This window comes from Canis aureus, chromosome 23, assembly GCF_053574225.1.
Source record: "Canis aureus isolate CA01 chromosome 23, VMU_Caureus_v.1.0, whole genome shotgun sequence".
Classification (NCBI taxonomy): domain Eukaryota; kingdom Metazoa; phylum Chordata; class Mammalia; order Carnivora; family Canidae; genus Canis; species Canis aureus.
In genome coordinates, this window is record NC_135633.1 from 16,496,065 (window position 1) to 16,514,787 (window position 18,723).

General features: G+C 53.2%; 1 protein-coding gene across 1 annotated transcript in view; it reads left to right on the forward strand.

The window, feature by feature from the left end:
- GALNT18 (polypeptide N-acetylgalactosaminyltransferase 18) overlaps window positions 1-17,063 on the forward strand; it is a 338,232-nt gene extending 321,169 nt beyond the window's left edge. The window contains exons 10-11 of the mRNA XM_077866468.1: window positions 1,430-1,594; window positions 16,642-17,063. Coding sequence (XP_077722594.1) covers window positions 1,430-1,594; window positions 16,642-16,788 — 312 coding nt within the window. The 3' untranslated portion in view covers window positions 16,789-17,063. The remainder of the gene's footprint in view (window positions 1-1,429; window positions 1,595-16,641) is intronic.
- The last annotated feature ends 1,660 nt before the right edge of the window (window positions 17,064-18,723 follow it).

An 18,723-nucleotide genomic window follows, 5' to 3' on the forward strand; every position in this document is an offset into this window, starting at 1 on the left:
GGGATCCCCAGATATTTGTCCATGGGGCCTAATCATAAGCGAAGGTGTTACTTTCTCTAGTGATATGAAGAGAAAAGCTCACAGAGCCCTATGACTTGTCACTCGGAGCCCTTTTTGGGAACCACGGCTTGAAGTTGAGAGAAGTCACTGAAAACTTTGAAGGGCAAAGGTCGTGTGGCCTTCCTCCAGACCAGGGCCAGTAAACTACAGCCCATGTCCAGCCCTTACTCTTGGTAAATGAAGCATTATCAGAACAGCCATCCAACATATTGCCTTTGGCTGTGCTCATGCTATGATGGGAGAGTTGAGTTTTCAGATTGTATGGCCCTCTGCGCGGGAAAGAGTTAACACAGCAGCCCTGACTGGTGTCCTTTGAAAGGCCTGCTTACCATGTTGGCCCTTGACAGGCACTGGGAACTTGAATTTCAGACGGGTTTCCCCCATTCCCAGATGCGCAAGTGGCTCACTGTGCCACTGTACAAACAGTGTGGTTTATGCTAAACGCCTGCTTTGCCTCTGGGAGTCTGGAATGTTGGTATGTACCAGGCAGAGGCTGCCTACATGACCAGCCCCGATAAAAACCCAGCTGAATCTCTAAAGAGCTTTCCCTGGGGGATAACCTCTCACGTGTGTTGTCTCAGCTCCTTGCTGGGGGAATTAGGCGCACCCTGTATGACCCCTAGGAGAGGACCCTTGGAATCTTGCACCTGGTTTCCCCTAGACTTTGCCCTATGTGCCTCTTCCCTGGGCTGATAGGTCTTGTATCCTTTTTGCTGAAATCATAACTGTGAGCACAAATATGGGCTGAGTCTTGTGAGTCCTAACGAATCATCAAACCTAGGAGTGGCCTTAGGGACCTCCCAACACCCTGCAAAGCCAAAAATATTTGCCACCTGGCCCTTTGAGAAAACATTTGCCAATCCTTGCTCTCCACAGTCTGGATGGAAATTACATGTTACATGTCTCCTATCACACAAGACTCTGAACTCCCTAAGGCATGGCACAGGTCTTTTGTTCTCTATCTACTGGCCAAGTGCAGTATCTTGCACAAAATATTTATGGAGGGAAGAAGTCAGCAAACCTGCAAATAATGGATTCAAACCATGTTTTTTAAAGTATAGGCGGTGAAATCAATTGAAGAGTTTATGACCAAGGCTTTTCAGTGAAAGAATAAAATAGAAAATAGCAGATTGCTTTGCATATGGTGAGACTACATTTCGGCTCTTGAAAATTTTGTCTCCATTACACATGTGTACCAGATACTATCCTGGATCATGATGTAAAAGGATTTATTGTCCATTGTGGTACATAATATTTTGAAGACCACTGGATTGTGGTCCCTTTGCCAGTTGCCCAGGGAGAGGCCCCCCTGACCCTCCCCATCTCTCTGGTCATGACATCTGACCGCATTCTTTCCCCTTCCCCCCAGAACGTGTACTACACGAGCAGTCAGCAGATCCACGTGGGCATCTTGAGCCCCACAGTCGATGACGATGACAACCGGTGCCTGGTGGACGTCAACAGTCGGCCACGGCTCATCGAGTGCAGCTATGCCAAAGCCAAGAGGATGAAGCTCCACTGGCAGTTCTCTCAGGTAACAACCCCTGAGGCCTCGGGAAGAGCAACAGGAGCAAAGTGTAGGGAGAAGGTCCACAGGGGCCAGGAAACATGCAGGAGGAGCGGGGGAGGAAGGGGACACGGTGACAATAGGGCGGCTGTGTCCCTGGGCCAACTCTCAGGATTGACTGGGCACCAACTCGGTGCCAGGGGTTTCACATACATTATTAGCTCACTAGCTCCTGATATTGTCTCTAAAAGGGGAGTTATTGTTGTTGCTGTTTTATTATTATTTTACTTAATTTGTAGATATAAGGAAACGAGCTCAGAGAGGGAAGTCAACTGCCCAAAGTCACATAGTAAGGAGCAGGGCTGGGATTTAGACTCAGGCCACTGTAACTTTAAACCCTCACATTTCTTCTCCACCTGTCCTTTCCCCTGAGATGAAGCCCAGTAGTCCCAGGTATAGACAGTGCTGGGGCATCTCTGGCCTGTGCCCTGCTCCGCCTTCCTCCCAGAACAGGCTCACTCTAGGGAATGAGGCTTCTTCAAAGGGCAGTGTGCACACGGGTGACCAGGAAGCATTCCTGTGTTAAATCTCCATCAGTTCTGGGGGCACATATTGGACTTCTTGCTCTCTCCATTGTCCCAGTTATAAAATGAAGCCCAAAGATCAACATGCCCAGCCAGAGATGGCCCATAGTGACTCTGCTTTGAAGAGAACTTGTGCCTTGGCCCAGAGACCTCCCAGGCCCCAGGGCACCCACTAAGTTAGGGCTGGTTTCCTCCATCGATAGGGACCCCCGTCACCCAGGTGGTGCAGAGGAAGTGGTTAGAGCAGGAAGGAGGGAGCCCACGACATTCTAAGGTATCAGGGGACTAGCTGCGGTGGATGCTACCAGGGAAGTCAGAAAGGGAATGTCTGTATTCATGGGACTGAGTGGCAGGACCCTGACTCAGGCCTCCCAGCAAACTGCTCCCGCCCTGGGGAGGAGGTGACAGGCACTGGAAGGGGCTGTGTCATTACTCTCCCCATGGTGGGTGGCAGGGAAGAAGAGGCCCCGGTGACTTCATATTCTATGGGCATGGGGAACCTGTGACCTGTGACCTGTGACCTGTGACCTGGGGGATATGCAACCAGAGGACTGGGTTGGGTCCTAGATGAGTGGTGAAGGTCAATACCAAGTTCAAAACAAGGTCATAGATTTAGGGGCTGATTAGAGAGCAAGTGCAAGGGTCCAGACAAGGGCTGTGTGACCCCAGGAGAGCAGATGCTAGGGAGCAGCACAGGGAGCCAAATAGGAGCACTTCGGAGGGCGGGTAGAAGATGTGTGTGGCAGCTCGGAGTCCTGGCTGGGCCTGTGAAATGCGTGGGGTTCAAGGAGAGGGAGTGGTGCACCAGGACTGGCAACTCTGACCTGCTCCTTCCTGTTCATGTGACCTCTACCACGTGTGGTGAACCCTAAAGTTCCATCCTTGTCGGAATAACAGCCGACCTTCATACGGTGCTCACCAAGTGCCAGACTTTCTAAGCACGGGGCACATATCAGCTTAGTTAATCCTCACAACAGCTGCGTGCAGGTACCGTTACCCCGACGTTCTCGGTGAGAAAACGGAGGCACAGGATTATTAAATAACAAGCCCAGTGTGGTCATGTTGGTGACTACCCACACATTATTTCTAATTCTTCTTTTTTTAAAAAGATTTTATTTATTTATTCATGAGAGACACAGAGAGAGAGGCAGAGACACAGGTAGAGGGAGAAGCAGGCTTCCTATGGGGAGCCCAATGCAGGACTCGATCCCAGGGCCCCGGGATCACACCCTGAGCCAAAGACAGACACTCAACCACTGAGCCACCCAGGTGCCCCACAAATTGTTTTTTGTTTCCAACTGAAGTATGCTGGTGGAGGTCACCTGGAAGAAGATCAGGGTCAGGGCTGAGGTTTGAGAATACGGGGCACGTCTTCCTCCTGCCTCCCTCTCTTTCACTGAAGCATCTGTTCTAACCCCACACTCTGCCTTTGTGACTCCCCCTGTCAGCTCTCTGGCCCCGAATGACACAGGATGGAGCTACATTTCCCCTCTGCCCTCCTTTAAATTGAGAGGCAGAGAGAGGGGTGAAGGCATGTGGTCAAGGAGGAAGGCTGGATGTGTATGTGGTGGTGAAGTGGCTGCTGTGTCCCAGCTTGGCAGGCTGGAGGCCACAGAGAGAAAGGGCCACGTGGGCCCTGGGGAGGTGAGCGGGCCTGACTTTGCCAGGGTGAAACGGAGATCATATCGTCTGGAGGGTCTGTACAGAGGCTCACAGCAGGCTGCTCTCCGCTGCTTTCAGCTGGGCCTGCTGGGCCCCCGGATCACCTTCCTCCTGGAGAATGGGAAGGAAACCGTATAGGAAGGTAGGGGTGGGGGGCCAGAGCAGGGCTGATGGCTTTTCAGAAGACACAGTGCTTATTTGGGACCTTGAAGAATGTGTAGGAGCTTGCTCCATATGAAAATAGTGAAGGACGTTCCAGGGAGAGGGAACAGCATATGCAAAAGCTGTGAAGCATCAGGCCCCAGCTACTTTCGGGGAGCTGTGAGTGGGCAGGTGTGGCAGGTCCTGGAAGGCACGGGGGCGGGGGTGTAGCTGCACATGAGCCTGGAAGAGTAGCTGGGCCAGGTCGTGGACACCACTGGCCTGGAGTTGGGCCTGTGGGAGTCAAAGTGTACTCAGAGGACTGGCCTGTTGAGATCTGGATTTTTGAATGGCCCTGTGGCAGAGATCTCAGAGCAGAATGGGAAGGGGAGATTGTAGGAAAAGGAGACGGGCAGGAAGAAGAGTTCACAGGAGGGCTGAAATGAAGTTTGAACATTCCCCCCTCCCTCTCCTCCATGAGGGACCCCCTGGGTCCTTATGGCCCTGCCCGGCCACCAAGATCTCCTCTTGGAGCAAAGATCTGAGGCTGGCCTGAGGAGGCCAGCTTCCGGTGGTGTGGGTCAGGCAGCCTGACAGCTGTGGCTGGGAGTCCTCTAATGGACAAGCATGCTGCTCCAACTGGCCGGCAGAAAGAGAAGATTCGGGCAGTCCTGGAATAGCCCCAGGAGGTCGCGGCCCAGCCAGGCACCTGATGCTCTGGGGACTTTGTGTGACTGAGATGCGAGTGCTCGTGAAGTGAAGTGAGCTCCCTAGCCCCCCTTGGAAGCCTTGCTCCTGCAAGGTGCTCCGGAATCACCAGGGAAACCGCTTTGTAGAGCCTTGGCCTCACTGCATCCAGCCTGGTGAAGTGCAGTGTTAATAAACCAAGCAACTCCATGTCAAAGGTGACAAGACAGGATTAAGGCCACCTGGCCAAGATCTCACGGCCTGAGAGATGGAGCTGGAGTTCAGACAGGCCAGTTGAATCCGAACCCAGGCTGTGCCCCCCCCCACACACACACACATATACAGGCACATCTGCCTTTTTTCCAGCCCTCCCAGACAGACCCCAAGGTGTCAGGCTGAGGTGACATCTCCATCTCCAGAGAGCCTTGACACACCTGGCTGGCCTTCCTCTCATCTGCCCATCCCTGACTGGGGCAGAGAAAGGAAAATACCCCTCAAATACGCACCCTCGAGGCCAAGACACCCCCAAACCCAGCTCTTTCCCCATCTCAGTGCATGATCTTGAATAGGCATCCTCACATGGCTCCTACTTGAAAGGACACAGCGACCGACAAAGCAGGCCGTGTTGGAATGTGGAACCCTGGAGCCGGGGCAGTTTTCAGCCACTTACACATATATCTCATTAAACTCCCAGGGTGCTCTGGTAGTCACATCTTTGATCCTTCTACCAAGAAGAACTGTTCGGAAATAATAGTTTTAAATCCCTAATTTGCAAACCCGGAGCAGCCACTCTCACTTGATATTTAAAGATTAATGTATGTGAAATTTTTGTTTAATGCATAATGATTGACATTTAGCAAGCAACCTGGAATCTGTCCACAAGCCCTCATTCGTTAGGGCCTACTGTTGACAAGGCCGAGGAGGCTGGAAACCTCTTCTATGATTAAATCACGTGCTTGGGCTAATTCTTTTGCAACAGGTTTTAATCTTTGCAAATTACATAGGGATCCTACCAACTAGAATGATCTGGTGCAGAAGTTGGACCGAAAGAAGCTTTTACTGGTGCATCTCAAATCTCTTTTCTGGTTTCACATTCTGCATTATTTACTCTCCTGAGGGCTGCATTTAAACTCCACAGACACTCAGGCTGAATTAATTTCAAAATAATCTAGTATGATTCTCCCAGGTTCTCCTACAAAGAAGATAGGCATTTGCATATCTTAGTGCTCCATCTCATACCCTGATTTTCTGTTTAACAAATAAAATGCCTTTCTTCTATCCCCGGCAAGCTCTTCTGAATTTCTGATGCTCCAGGATGAATCAGGACAGCGTTAGATACTGACACTGAGCAACCACATTTGATGAAAACATCTCTTGGCAACACTGATGTGCAGGGCTCTGATGAGCAATTTTCTGATGATGAACATTCTTTCCTTCAGTCATTCATCAAACATTTATTGAGCACGGGGGTTGGGCAGGAGGGATGCAGATATGAAAAAGACACAGCTTCTGCCCTGGAGGAGCTCATGAGTAGATAAACATGCAACAAATGGAGGATGGGACCAGAAATGAGAGAGGTCTGGTGTTTCGGGGACCCCAGAGTGACGGGCTCAGGGATGGTTTCACAGTCAAGGCTCGTTTGATCTGGATCTTGAAAGTTGTAGGACAGTTCCCAGGTGTAAAAAGGGAGAACATCCTGGGCAAAGGGAAGAAAAACCAGAGCATGTTTGAGGAGCAGAAATCCAGTGTTGGTGTGGATGGAACTTGGAATTTCCAAAGGAGCATGAGAGAGATCAGACATAAGAGTCAGTCTGGGTGCAGGTAATGGTGATCGTTGAAACCCATGCCGACAAATTGGACTTCACCTTAAAAGCAAAGGGAGGAACCGGGGGAAGGTTTAAGCCGTGGTTGGCCATGATGGGGTCTGAACCCCTCTGGCAGCAGAGTGTAGGGTGGACTGGGACAAAAGAGACACGGAAGCAAGTTAGGGGGCTGTTCCATCATTCCCATGAGGGATGGGGCAGACGTGGTTGCTATGGGGGCATGGGCCAGTCAGCTGTTGGGGGGACTTTGAGAGCCATTGCTGCAGTCTGTTGGAAGTAGTGATGGATGAAATGCAGGAAGTAGTGATGGATGAAATGCAGGTTGTCGTGAGGGGGGATTATTAATCCAGGACCACTGTAGGCTCTGGGTTTGAAGAACAGTCAGTAGGCAGCCAGAGTTGTCCTTCTCAAGCAACACACCTGTGTCTAGACAGCAGCACACAGTGAACATTTCCCACATCAACACATGATGAAATTTCACGAACACCAGAAGTCCTGGTTATTGCCTTCTGCAATTTCTCTAGCTCGTGATTCCTCCTGGGATAAAGAATTTCCTAAACTAATACCTATACATTATAGGTACTTTCAATCTTTGGAGAGTACGCCACATACTGAGATTTGGGGGATTCTGGGATTTGGCGTTGACGTGTTAGTGAAAGAGGCATCTAGTCAATGAGCGCTGCAGCAATGGAAGGAGAGGGAATAGCAGGTATCCGGTCACTACAGAGGACTTTGTGGCAGGACCCTTGCCAGGCAACACAATGGACTGGCCCTCCATGGTAATGAGATGCCGCCCCTCCCCCACTACCATTACCTTGGATGGTTAAGCAAATGCTAGAGCCCTCTCTTCCAGATGTTCCTGAAGGGACTCTTGCCATAGGAAGGCTGTTATGGTGTGTGTCTTCTAAGGTCCAACCTCCTTAAATTCTACCCATCTATTTGAATACATGGCTGAAGGAATGCGGGCTGCTGGACCAGAAAGACCCGGAGCGTCTCAGCTCTGCCTTCTAGTAGCTGAAGGGCTGCCCTACACACAGGAGAGCAGTCTTGTCCTGTTGGCTCTGAGGGAGGACTGGCAAATCCAGGACAATCGATAGAGCAGCTCTCTCGTGGTCAGAGTGGTCCAAACATGAGGTTGGCAGCTCAGAGAGAGGTGGGCTCAGGGGATCACGTAGCAAGTCATCTAAGGCTGTATAGCCCTACGTGGATTTAGACTGGTTGGCTTTAAGGACTTGCCACCCCTGAGATTCCATCTGCCTAGGCTGAAGGTAGATAGTAAGCCCTGAGGAGCACTTCCCCGCCTAGAAGCTCCTCTGGACTTGCCTCAGGATAAGGCACTGCAAGTTCGAAAATGAGCCGAACTCCTTGTATGAGGAGCAGCTTTATCCTACTCTGTGCAGCTGGGTTTTTTTTCCATTATTTCCATGTCCCTCTCTTCCATCAACCAGTACACCAGAAGGCAGGACTGTGTCACACTTCCAGTGTCTCCAGCACCTAATGGAGAGCTGAGACAGAGGAGTCCTCCAAAGTGCTGTTGATCGAATGAAGGATTTCTTTTTTAGGAAAATTCACAAAGAGTAACCAAAGGCCTCCTGTGCACCAAGCCCAAGCTGAACAAAATTTTGCCCTGATGACCCTGTGTGCATGCATGTGTGCACGCTGAGAAAGGGTATTTCCACATAATGGTCAAAGGACCCTGCTTAGCTGCAGAAATCTCTAGTTCCTACAAAGAGCACGTTGAGGTGGTGGTGCAACACGCTGACAGGTGTTAAGTGGGGCACTCAAAATCATAGGATAAATGTGTACATCTTCCTATAACTTCAGATTGGAAGGAGGGAGGTGGAAATGTATGCATACCGTGTGGAGTGGAGTACAAATTTGTATGAACATTTTTTTTAAAACAGGAGGCTTTGATGAAATGTCAGGATATTCAGATTGTATTTCATGTTGCTCCCAGACCTTGGGGCATGCCGTCATTCCCCCTTGGCTGTTGGGTTCTTTGGTGGAAATGCCAGCAAGGCCCATCGGGGATTCCAAGTGCACATAGATCAGGGTTCCCATGGTAGGCTGTGCCCACACCTAAGCTCCTGTGCTTGCCTCATTTTCTGAGAAAGATTTACACATTTTCCAAATGAGGAACCTCAAGGATAACCACAGAGATGTCTATTGATGCCAGGAGAGAAGAAACTTTCTAGAGTATGAGGAGCCTTCCCGGAAGAGAGCTGAATGTAGAGCCAACTCTGCCTGTCTGGTATAATTGGCTCTGATTTGTGGGGTCTAATTTGATAATTTGATGCAAGATGAGTAACCTACTCAAAAAAGAACCTATTTGCAGAGCACATTCCCCAAGGAGCACGGCTAATTCTGCCAAAGAATTTCCTCACACGCAAGGAGGAGGAGTCTTTGACTTTCTCCTACTCCGATCCCCAGTCGCTATTGGGAAGTCCGACTTCAAGAACATTTTGTATCAAAAAGAAAATCTATAATTAGGTATTTCATTATAGCTCTGGAATAAAACATCTTTTTATTTCCGTGTCATATGAAGGGGCAAATGTGGAATTGTCCAGTTTTGATGGACTGACAAAGCCTTGCGTGGCTCTGGAAGTGTGTGATTTTTCAGTTTACGCCAGTCGGCCTGCCCCCTTCCTCCTACTCATCCCACAGAGATCAGGAGCCAGGAGCAGACGTAGATGGCTCAGATCCCCACTACTCAGACCTGAGGAAGATGCTAAAATCTATTATCAAACATTAATATGGTGCTTACTATGTGCGGGGTGGTATTGTAACTGCTTTAGAAATATTTCTTAACTCCTCCACAACAATGCTAGTAGGTACCTTAACTATCCCCGTTTTACAGATGAGGAAACTGAGGCACAGAGAGATTAAGTACTTTGTCCAGGGCCAAATCTAGGAATTCTGACTCTGGGATCAATGCTTTAAACCACCAGACCATGGTGCCTTTTTCTTGCCTCTAGAAAACCAGTGGGTGGCTACAATGGAGTTTGGGCTGGAGTCTCCCTCCAGGCCAGTCACTGGTGTGTGTGAACTGGCTGCACTCCTGCCTCCTCAGCGAGCTCCCTCTAGCCACCCTGCTATCTCCCTAACCCCCTTCACCCTTTTTGTTTTCGCACGTGACATTACCATTACCCCATCTTCGGTCCAATGGTCCTTCTCAGCAAATCCCAGCCAGACTCCCACCCAGGCACTGGTGAGTCTCCTTTAGGAAAGACAAGTGCCAAAGAACTTATTAAATAAACCTACTGTTGAATATTCATAATGCAGAAGGACCACTTTCCTCTACGAAAAGACTTAATCTCACAGTTTCTTTAACTAGTGCTAACATCCCACCCATGCTTTGAAGTCTTTGATTACTAATCATTAACTACTTAACCTGGAAACTCCCAAGCCCACTGTGCTTAAAGCCGGAGACCCACTGGGCCACTTGCCTGTGGAAAATTAATTAGAAAGGAGAGTGCAACAGGAGCTCTGAAATAAGCAGCAAAGGCTCCAGAATAGTCAGTCCACACAGCCTCCTCTGAACACCTACCTGATAAATGTGAGCGCAGCCTGAGCTCAGCTCCAGATGCTCGTCCTCAGGTCAGGAGAGCAAGCGACAAGCCAGGCCTGATCCTTCCCTGAAAGAGGGTGACAGCTGGTGTGGGGTTCTCGTACCAGCACCGCAGGTGGCAGCAGCACCTGGGAACTTTAAAAGGCCCATTTCCGGGCCTCACTGCAGACCCAGAAGAGATCTGTGCTAAGTAAGCCCTCCAGGGACGCAGTCTCATCTGTTCACCCAGCCTCCACCCCAGGGGGAACTGGGCTGCTTAGGGAACCTCTAGCTGCCACAGGCCCGTAGGTAGGGAAACTGAGGCAGAGAGGGGGTGCATGTCTGCAAGATGTGGGGTCAGCTCCCCAGTGCCTCAGCCTAAGGGGCTCATGCACACGGTCAGTGCTCCATGGCAAGACGCAAATCTAAGTGCCCCGCAGCTCAGGTCAGCAAATGAGAAGACTGAGGCCCAAGGTGGCTCCGCCACTTACCCAGGGTCAGGCAGGAAGGCCGGGAGCAGGGCCCCGAGTTCTTTGCTTCCACCCGCAGGCCTCTCGTGCCCTTCCTAGTGACTATGCCAGTGAGGCCCAGGAGAAGGAGCTAGGCTGGGGGCTGGGAGCCCACCTCGAGGAATTATTATCAGCCTCCTTCACTCTATACATTGAGCTTTTGATTTTTTTTTAATGCTGTTTCCATATTTAATTCGGTTTCCATTCCAATTAAGCTCGCTGTGTGCTGTAGCATCTCTCCTGCCAGGTTTAATTGCCCTCATTTAAATTCTTTAATTAAAAGTATTGTATGTTTCCAGATCCTGTAGTTGTATGTGTTACACAAATAATTTAGATGGCTGGACTGGTAAAGCAAGGGACTGTGCCCTCCCTTGCTTGGGCAGGGTCAGCTGGAGGGCAGCGTCGGCTGGGGTCTCTACAGCAAGCTCCGGCCCCTCAGAGCCTGGGGCCTGGCCCACGGGCCTCCCTGCCTCCTCCCTTCCCCACCGTGCTCCACACCCCACACTCCACACCACAGCCAGAGGGGCCCGGTAAATGTCAGTCCGACCCTGCAGTGGCCGGCCCTGTCACCAGATTAAAAGTCAAAATCCCTCCGGTGGCTGTGACTCCCCACACAACCTGCCCCTCCCTCGAGGACCTCTTGGACCTCATCTCCTACTCCCACCCCGCCCCCGAGCTGCACCCCAGCCCCGTGCTGTTCGCTGAACTCACCAAGCCTGTGCTGGTGCGGGATCCTCGCTCTGGGGACACAGGGACTGTCCCCAGATAGCACCTAGGCCACCCCCCCCTCCTCTATCGCACCTTCACTCAGCTCTCCCCTTCCCGGCGAGGATCACCCTGACCGCCTGTCACTGCCGCAGCCTGCCGCCTGCTTACCACCACTCCCCAGCTCTCTTACTGAGTCGTCTGAGGCCATTGAGGCCACTAGAATACAGACCGTAGACTGAGAGGCTTAAACAACAAACATTTATTCTTCGCAGTTCTGAAGCCTGGGACGTCCAGGATGAAGGTGGCAGTGGACAGTGTCTGCTGAGAACCCTCTTCCTGGCCTGCACGTGTGCACCTTTTCAGCGCGTCCTCACATGGCAGAGGGAGGGCTCATCTCTCTTGTGTCTCTTCTTAGAAGGGCACTCATCTAATTGGTGAGGGCCCCACCCTCATGACCGAATTACCCTCCAGAGGTCCCACCTCCGAATATCATCACACTGGGCATTAGGGCTGCAACATATGAATTTTAAGGACTCCCATTCAGTCCGTAGCACTGTTCTACATTTTTGTGCATGGCTTTATGACTTTCTAACACACCAGAGAATTGACCGTTTGCTCGCCTTCCTGGAGTATCGTCTCCATAAGGACAAAGATCTTCTCCTGTTTAGTCACTGGTGTATCTCCATGCCCTAGAACTGTTCGGGCACACAGTAGGCTCTCATGAAATATCTGTTGGATGGATGAAGAGATGGACGACTCATGTATCTGCAGAAAGCCCGCAAAGGAACTAGCCCGGACTGCCTCCACTCCAGGCACTGAGGCACCAGCAGCTCTCCGTCTAGACCGCTACTTTGAGACAGGCATGGAGTGGGAGGAATGGTGTGGGTCTAGCCATGCGTCCTAGTGAGGAAGAGTGAATGGGGTGCCCAGCCTGGTTCTACTGCCTACTGACTATGTGACCCTGGGCCTGTGTCCCGAACTTTCTGGGCCCCTGTCTCCAATTCTGTGAAGTGGGAATAACTGTGATCACCTCTCAGGGTTCTTGTGAGGAGTACGTGAGGTTGGGCTTGTAGGGCCTCTGACGCAGTGTCAGCCCTGACTGCGACTGGCTCTATCTCAGAGCCTAGGCTGCAGGCAGAGGGCAGAGGGACAGAGAGAAACAGCACCAGGCTGCTCCCGAGGGTGCGAAGCTCACCAGGAAGGGAGCAAATGGAGGAAAGGAAGGCTCCTTTGCAACTGTGAACAGAATTTGCCCGGAGAGCAGGTAAGAGCCCAGAGTTTATTGCGTGAGACAGGCTGAGGTCCGGAAAGGAAGAAAGGAGGGAGCCAGCACCCGTGGCCGGTACTAGCTCTAGCACCAGAGGCGGCCTGTCTCCTCTTCCCATAGCCCAGATGTGCTCCCCAGACACATTCCAGGGCTGCTCAGTGTGGCCTCCAAGAGGCCTTACTCTTCTGCTCTAGAAGATTCTCCTCACGGAGCCTCTAGGGAGGGAGCTCGCCTGGACCACACACTTCGCCCTCCCTGAAGGTCCAGACACTCACTGAGGCTGCGTCTCCCTCACAGCCCTGCTCTCGGCCTCACTCCATCTCTTCCCATCCTTCCCAGAGGCCACACGAGCTGTTTCTGCCCCAGGGTCACCACATTTCCTGTCTCCGGGGTCCAGAGGGCCAATATGGGGTCTGGGAAATGTCACATTTGAGTCCCTGAAGGAACACTTTACTTCCCAGAGACCTCCCTCTCTTGGGCTTGGCAAGGTGCCCCGTGGAAGGCTTAGAATGTGCCAGAGTGGCAGCAGGAAAGACGAGGCTGTGGCCTTCTCTGTTTGGGATCTGAGCTCAGGGATCCGGGGGTGGCCGAAGCAGCTCGGCCCCTGGCAGGCAAGGCCCAGCTCAGCCCCTGGGGAAGAGCCGAGAAGTCAGTCCTCAGCAGAGCGAATGGCCACTTGGCCTGGCCGCGTCCTGCCCATCATGGGCTTTTTCCAGAGCCGCCATCCGGTGCCTTGAGCACCCTCACATCTGTTTGTTGTTTCTGAGCTAATAAAAAGGTTTCCCATGACTCCTTGTGCTCATCCTCCAGTAATCAGGACAGAAATTAGCATCTGGTCCTAAACCCAGTAGAAGCAGAGGGTGGAGCGGCTCGCCCACGGCCACCGGCTGAGGGGCAGGAAAGAAGCCTCCTGGGTCACACCTGCCCCTTCCCGTCTCACCGCCAGGAAGGCAGGCAGACCTTGAGCACTAGTGAGCACTGTGGCCTGAGCCCACCCCTGGCAACACGGGCTGGGGCACACCGCCGGCTGGCAGGGGTGCTGGAGGATCAGGGGAGTCTGGCCACACACGGGCCAGAGAAGCAGCAGCGACGCCACCCAACCCAGGTGTGGCTGCAGGTATGCTCAGGCCACAGAAACACAAACCAGAGAAACCTGGGCCTGGCAGAGGGATGGGCTGGCCTTGCTCGGAGTGTCACAAGGGATGTCTCTGGATCCAGAGGTCCAGCTTTTAAGGGACGGGATGGGGACCCACAGCTTGCAAGTGGACAACTTGAAGACGTCACCCCGTCGTCATCCCAGGATCCTGGCGTGGCCACCACAGGTGCCGACTTGTTAGCTATGTTGAGGGAGCCCGTTGTCCGGTGGAAGTGAGGCGGTGGCCCTCTGCTTGGCAGTCAGTTCTGAGTGACACAGAATACCTGGAGGTGGTCCAAAGGAGGGCAGGCCAGGATGGAAGAATCATTCAAGGCTGTTGCACGCAGAACTGGGCCAGTTTAACGTAGAAAAGCATAGAATGTGCGGCACATGGGCCTCACCATCCCCTATTGGGAGGGAAAGGTGGAAGAGAAGCAGGAGATCCCAGTGTGGCAACCTGGGGGACAGTCTGGGACACCTTGCTGGATGCCCCCAAGACAAGGATTTTAGTTCAAGGGGAGGAGAACACTCCCGGGCAGGGCAGCTTGGGAAAGAGAGCGCTGGATCAGGAGGGCTGCGTGTGTCCTCCTGGAGGAAGCCAAGCAGAGCTGGAGGCCCAGGCTGGAGTAGAGGCCATTGAGGCTGCTGGTGAGAGCAGGAGGCTCGACCTTCAGAGTCTCTCCCACGTGGGGACTCCAGGGTCCTCTCGGAGGCCTCGTCGGACGGCCACCTGTTCCTCTGACCCTTAGGGCGTCAGCCCGCCAGTGTCTCTCGGGCCGAGCCCGTGGTCCCCAGATGAGCTCGCTGCTCGGGTATCCCCTTGTTGTCTCCTTGCTCTTGGTGCCATGAGTCACCGCTGGCCTCGAGACGCAGCAGGAGACACCTGCTCTCCTCCCTTGAAGACGCCTAAAGAAATGTGCTGGGTCGTGTCCCACACACTGGAAGTTGGGAATTCCGTTCCTCCACCCCCGACGTACACACAGACATACAGACACAGCCCTGCTCCCCCTAGCCACCCAGCTTCTCATCACCTGCCTCCTTCACCCACTGTTCAAAGTCCCTTCTGAGGGAGCTGTGTTTTAAAAAATTGTTTTAATTGAAGAATAACACATATATACAGAAACATGCACAAATATAAATGTTCAATTCAATGATTTAAAACAAAGCAGGGGCGCCTGGGTGGCTCAGCGGTTGAGTGTCTGCCTTCGGCTCAGGCCCTGATCCCGGGGTCCTGGGATCGAGTCCCACGTCGGGCTCCCCACAGAGAGCCTGCTTCTCCCTCTTCCTGCGTCTCTGCTTCTCTCTGTGTCTCTCGCGAATAAATAAAATCTTAAAAAAGCAAACACCTATGTTACCAGCACCCCAGCAACCCCTCTCTGGCCTCCTGTCCATCATTTTCCCACGCCCGCCTCCCCAAAGATCACCCCCATCCTGGCTCTAACATGGGTCCTATGTTGCCTGTTGGGCAAGCATATACAGGTGGAATTGTGTATGTGTGGTGTCTGTTAGGTTTATTCATACTGAGCGGAGCTCTAGTTTGTAAATTTTTGATGCTGTACAGTATTCCAGCATGTGAATAACCACAAGTTATTTATGCATTCTACTATGGATGGACTTCTGGGTTTGTTTCCAGGTTGGAACTTTTGCAAATCATGTTTCAGAAAGCACCCAGGTGCTTGTCTTTGGTGCACACATTCCTGCTAGATACACCCCTGGCCGTGGGAGTGTTGGGTCTCGGGGATGTGTGTGACCAGCCACAGTAAATCCTGCCAGCTTCTTAGGTCACTGTGAAAACTGAATCTTAATGTTCTCTTGACATATCATTTGTCACCACAGGGACAGTGTCAGCCAATTGGGGATGACCCCTTACAGTAGAAGTTTGCTGTCTCCCTCTCTCCCAGTGTGCTGTTCACTGGGATGGGCATGGGACGTTGCTGGGGGTGGGCTGCTGTCATACGAGGCAGGGCCTCCCTCTCTCTGCTGTCAGGCCTGCTCAGGGCCACTCCAGAGTGAAACACCTGACACTGCCATCCTGTCCTGTGACCCATCCCTTCTCAACCTGTGCGGGTTATGACAGCCAACATTTACTGATCATCTGTTATGTACCAGGCTCTTTGCTGGATGTCGAGGGCACAGCAATTGATAAGGCATAGAACCCTCAGCGTAGAGGAGGGAGAGATGGGTAAGCAAGTAATTCCACCAGCACTCAACAGTGCTGAGCTGGAGAAAGCGCAGGGTGGACTGGAGGAGAGGTGGAGGGGGTTAGGTGGGAGGTGAGAAGGCTTCTGGAGGAGGTGGAGCAGGAGCAGAGCCTTGAAACATGACTGTGGCTTGGCCTGCTATGGAAGCCTGCGGAAGGACCCCCAACCCAGGACACAGCTTGCTCCATGTCCAGGAACCCTGATATAATGCCAGTAGGTCTAGACAGCTGCAGGGAGTTGGGCATGGCTGCACAGAAGCTGTGGGAGCTGACGGGGGAGGCGAGGCCAGGAAGACCTTGGGGGCTGCGCTTGGACTTGAACTCTGTCCTCCAGGCCAAATGCACATTTTAGAGAGATGGCTCTTCCCTGCCTCGGGAAGTCAGAGGGGGGTCAGCTAGGAGGCTGGTCCAGGTGAGAGAAGACAGTGCCTGAAACTGGGCAGGTGTGATGGGAGCAACAAGGACCCCAGCCCATGGTTCTGGGGAACAGGGCCTGGCCCCAGGGTAGGAGCTGTAGGAATAAAGCAGCACACCACACCCCAGCCAAGTACATGGAAGTTGGGCTAACAAAGATCTAGGACCCTGCGAAGAAAACGGAGGCGCACGTTCAGTCTTAGGGAAGAGACCGGCACATCACAGATGGGGAGCCTGAGGCTACATGGGAATGGTGGGCCCCACTCCCCCCGGAGCCTCTCTGCTTCCCAGGCATCCAGACACACCGATGATTCCAGCCCCCACTAGCGCCTCGGCCCCGCACCCCCCCCCCACGTTACCTCTCTGCCCTGACTCCACTCTCCGCCCCGGCTCCTAGGGAGGCCCCATCCAGAACCGCAAGTCCAAGCGCTGCCTGGAGCTGCAGGAGAACAGCGACTCGGAGTTTGGCTTCCAGCTGGTGTTGCAGAGGTGCTCGGGCCAGCACTGGAGCATCACCAACGTCCTGAGGAGCCTGGCGTCCTGACCCTGCCGGGAGCCGCCCCTGCCCGTCCCTTTGCTACTGTGTAGCACCTGCTGCCTGCTGTCCGTGTGGGGTTGTTTGGAGTCTGGGGGAACCGGGTTAGTGGGACCCCCCCCCAAAAAAAGAGCTTTTTATTTCCTATGTGATTTTCATGGAGTTTATAGAAGGGTGCCGAATGGTGGGTGATGGTATAATATCATAAACTATTTTGCAACTGTAAATAGGGGACAAATGGAAAATATTTATAACTGACAATAAAATACTATTGATTAAGAAAAGGGGTTTTGTGGTCATTTGGTGCTCAGTGCAGATTCCTGCCCACTTCCTCTGAACTTGGAGTTCTTGTGGCCAGAAATGGGTCCCTGTGTCCTCATCCTGGAGAAAGGAGGCTTGAAGCCCCTGCCAACAGTGGGAGCCCGTGCAAACTGCCAGCTCTCTTCGTTAGGCCCCGGGGGGGGGGGGGCGGGCCAGAAAGGCACTGTGCCCTCACGGTCACCTCCACGGAGCAGGTTCTTTCTGCCTCCACCACAGCAGATGCGTCCTCTGGAGAAAGCAGCGTTGCTCACTGGCCACTGGAGCCTCAGCTGCGGGGCTCCGGGCTCCGGGCTCCACTGCCCTCCCCTGATGTCACCTCCCTCACCTCCCAAAGCCCTCAGCAGTGACCCTTGCCTCCAAACGCCCCCATCCAGTTGCTCCTTCCGTGAGTCACAGTGTACTTGTTTCCTGGGGCTGTCATGACAAAGTGTCACAGGCTGGGTGGCTTAGGCAGCAGAGATTCGTTCTGTCCTGATTCTGGAGGCTGGGAGTCCAGATGCAAGGTATGGGCAGAGTCGGGTCCTTCCGAGGGCCGTGAGGGAGGATCTGTGTGAGTCCCTCTCCTAGCCTCTGGTAGCCTCCAACGTGCCTCGGCTCGAGGTGGCCGTGTGCCTCGTGTGTCTCCTTGTCATCCTCCCTCTGTGTGGATCTGGCTCCCGGTCCACATTCCCTGCTTATATAAGGACACCTTATATTAGGCCCCACCATGGTGACCTCATTTGAACTCTGTAGAGACGGTATTTCCAAATCAGGTCACGTAGTGAGGTGCTGAGCAGCGAGGACTTCTTATCTTTTGGGGGGTGCGGTTGCACCCATAACACAGGGCTTGTTCCGTTTGGGCTCCACGTCACCCCTCTGGGCCCAGCCTTGGGGGACCAAAGGCCCTCAGGGTAGGACTGTGTTCCTTGGAGCCTGTTCCCCAGTCCTCTGTCCCTCCAATAGCTTCTAGCTGAATAGTTTTTGTCCCAGTCCGAGGAGGCCTCCTCAGGTTGGAGGCTCCTGTTTTTAGCTTGAAGGACACCCCCAGTACCGCCCCCAGCACTCCCTCCAAACCTCTGGCTCATAGCAGACCAATAGTGAGTGACAGGCTGCAAGACTCGGGGGGGAGGGGGCAGATTTTGGCCCCACTCACCCCCTCACGTTTTCTGGGTCGCAGGGGCCTCCAGCCCCAGCACCTGCCTGTCTGGGATCAGTACTCTATAGCTGGACATTGAGTGAACATAGAGAAACCCCCTGTGCCTGTGGGACCCCCGGGGGGAGAGGGTCCTCCTGTCTGGGCCACCTGGCACACAGAGAACGCCATCTAGCACAGGCTTCACCCTGGGGGGGCCACTGGGGCTTCCCAGGCCACCACCATAGCCTCCCCTTTAGGCTTCCATCTAACTCCCACCACAGAACAGAGAGGATGCCCAGACATTGGCCAGACAGCCCGCACCCCACAGCCCCCACCCAGGAGGTGGACACGGGAAGCAGGACCCTCAAAGGGAGTCGTAGGCACCCCGTCTGGCACGCTCACTTCCCCCACACTCACTCCCCCACCCCATTCCAACAAACGCCTCCCCGGAGCTGCAACCCACCCATGCTTCTGAGGTCACCTCTGTGCTAGTCTCACCTCCCCACCGC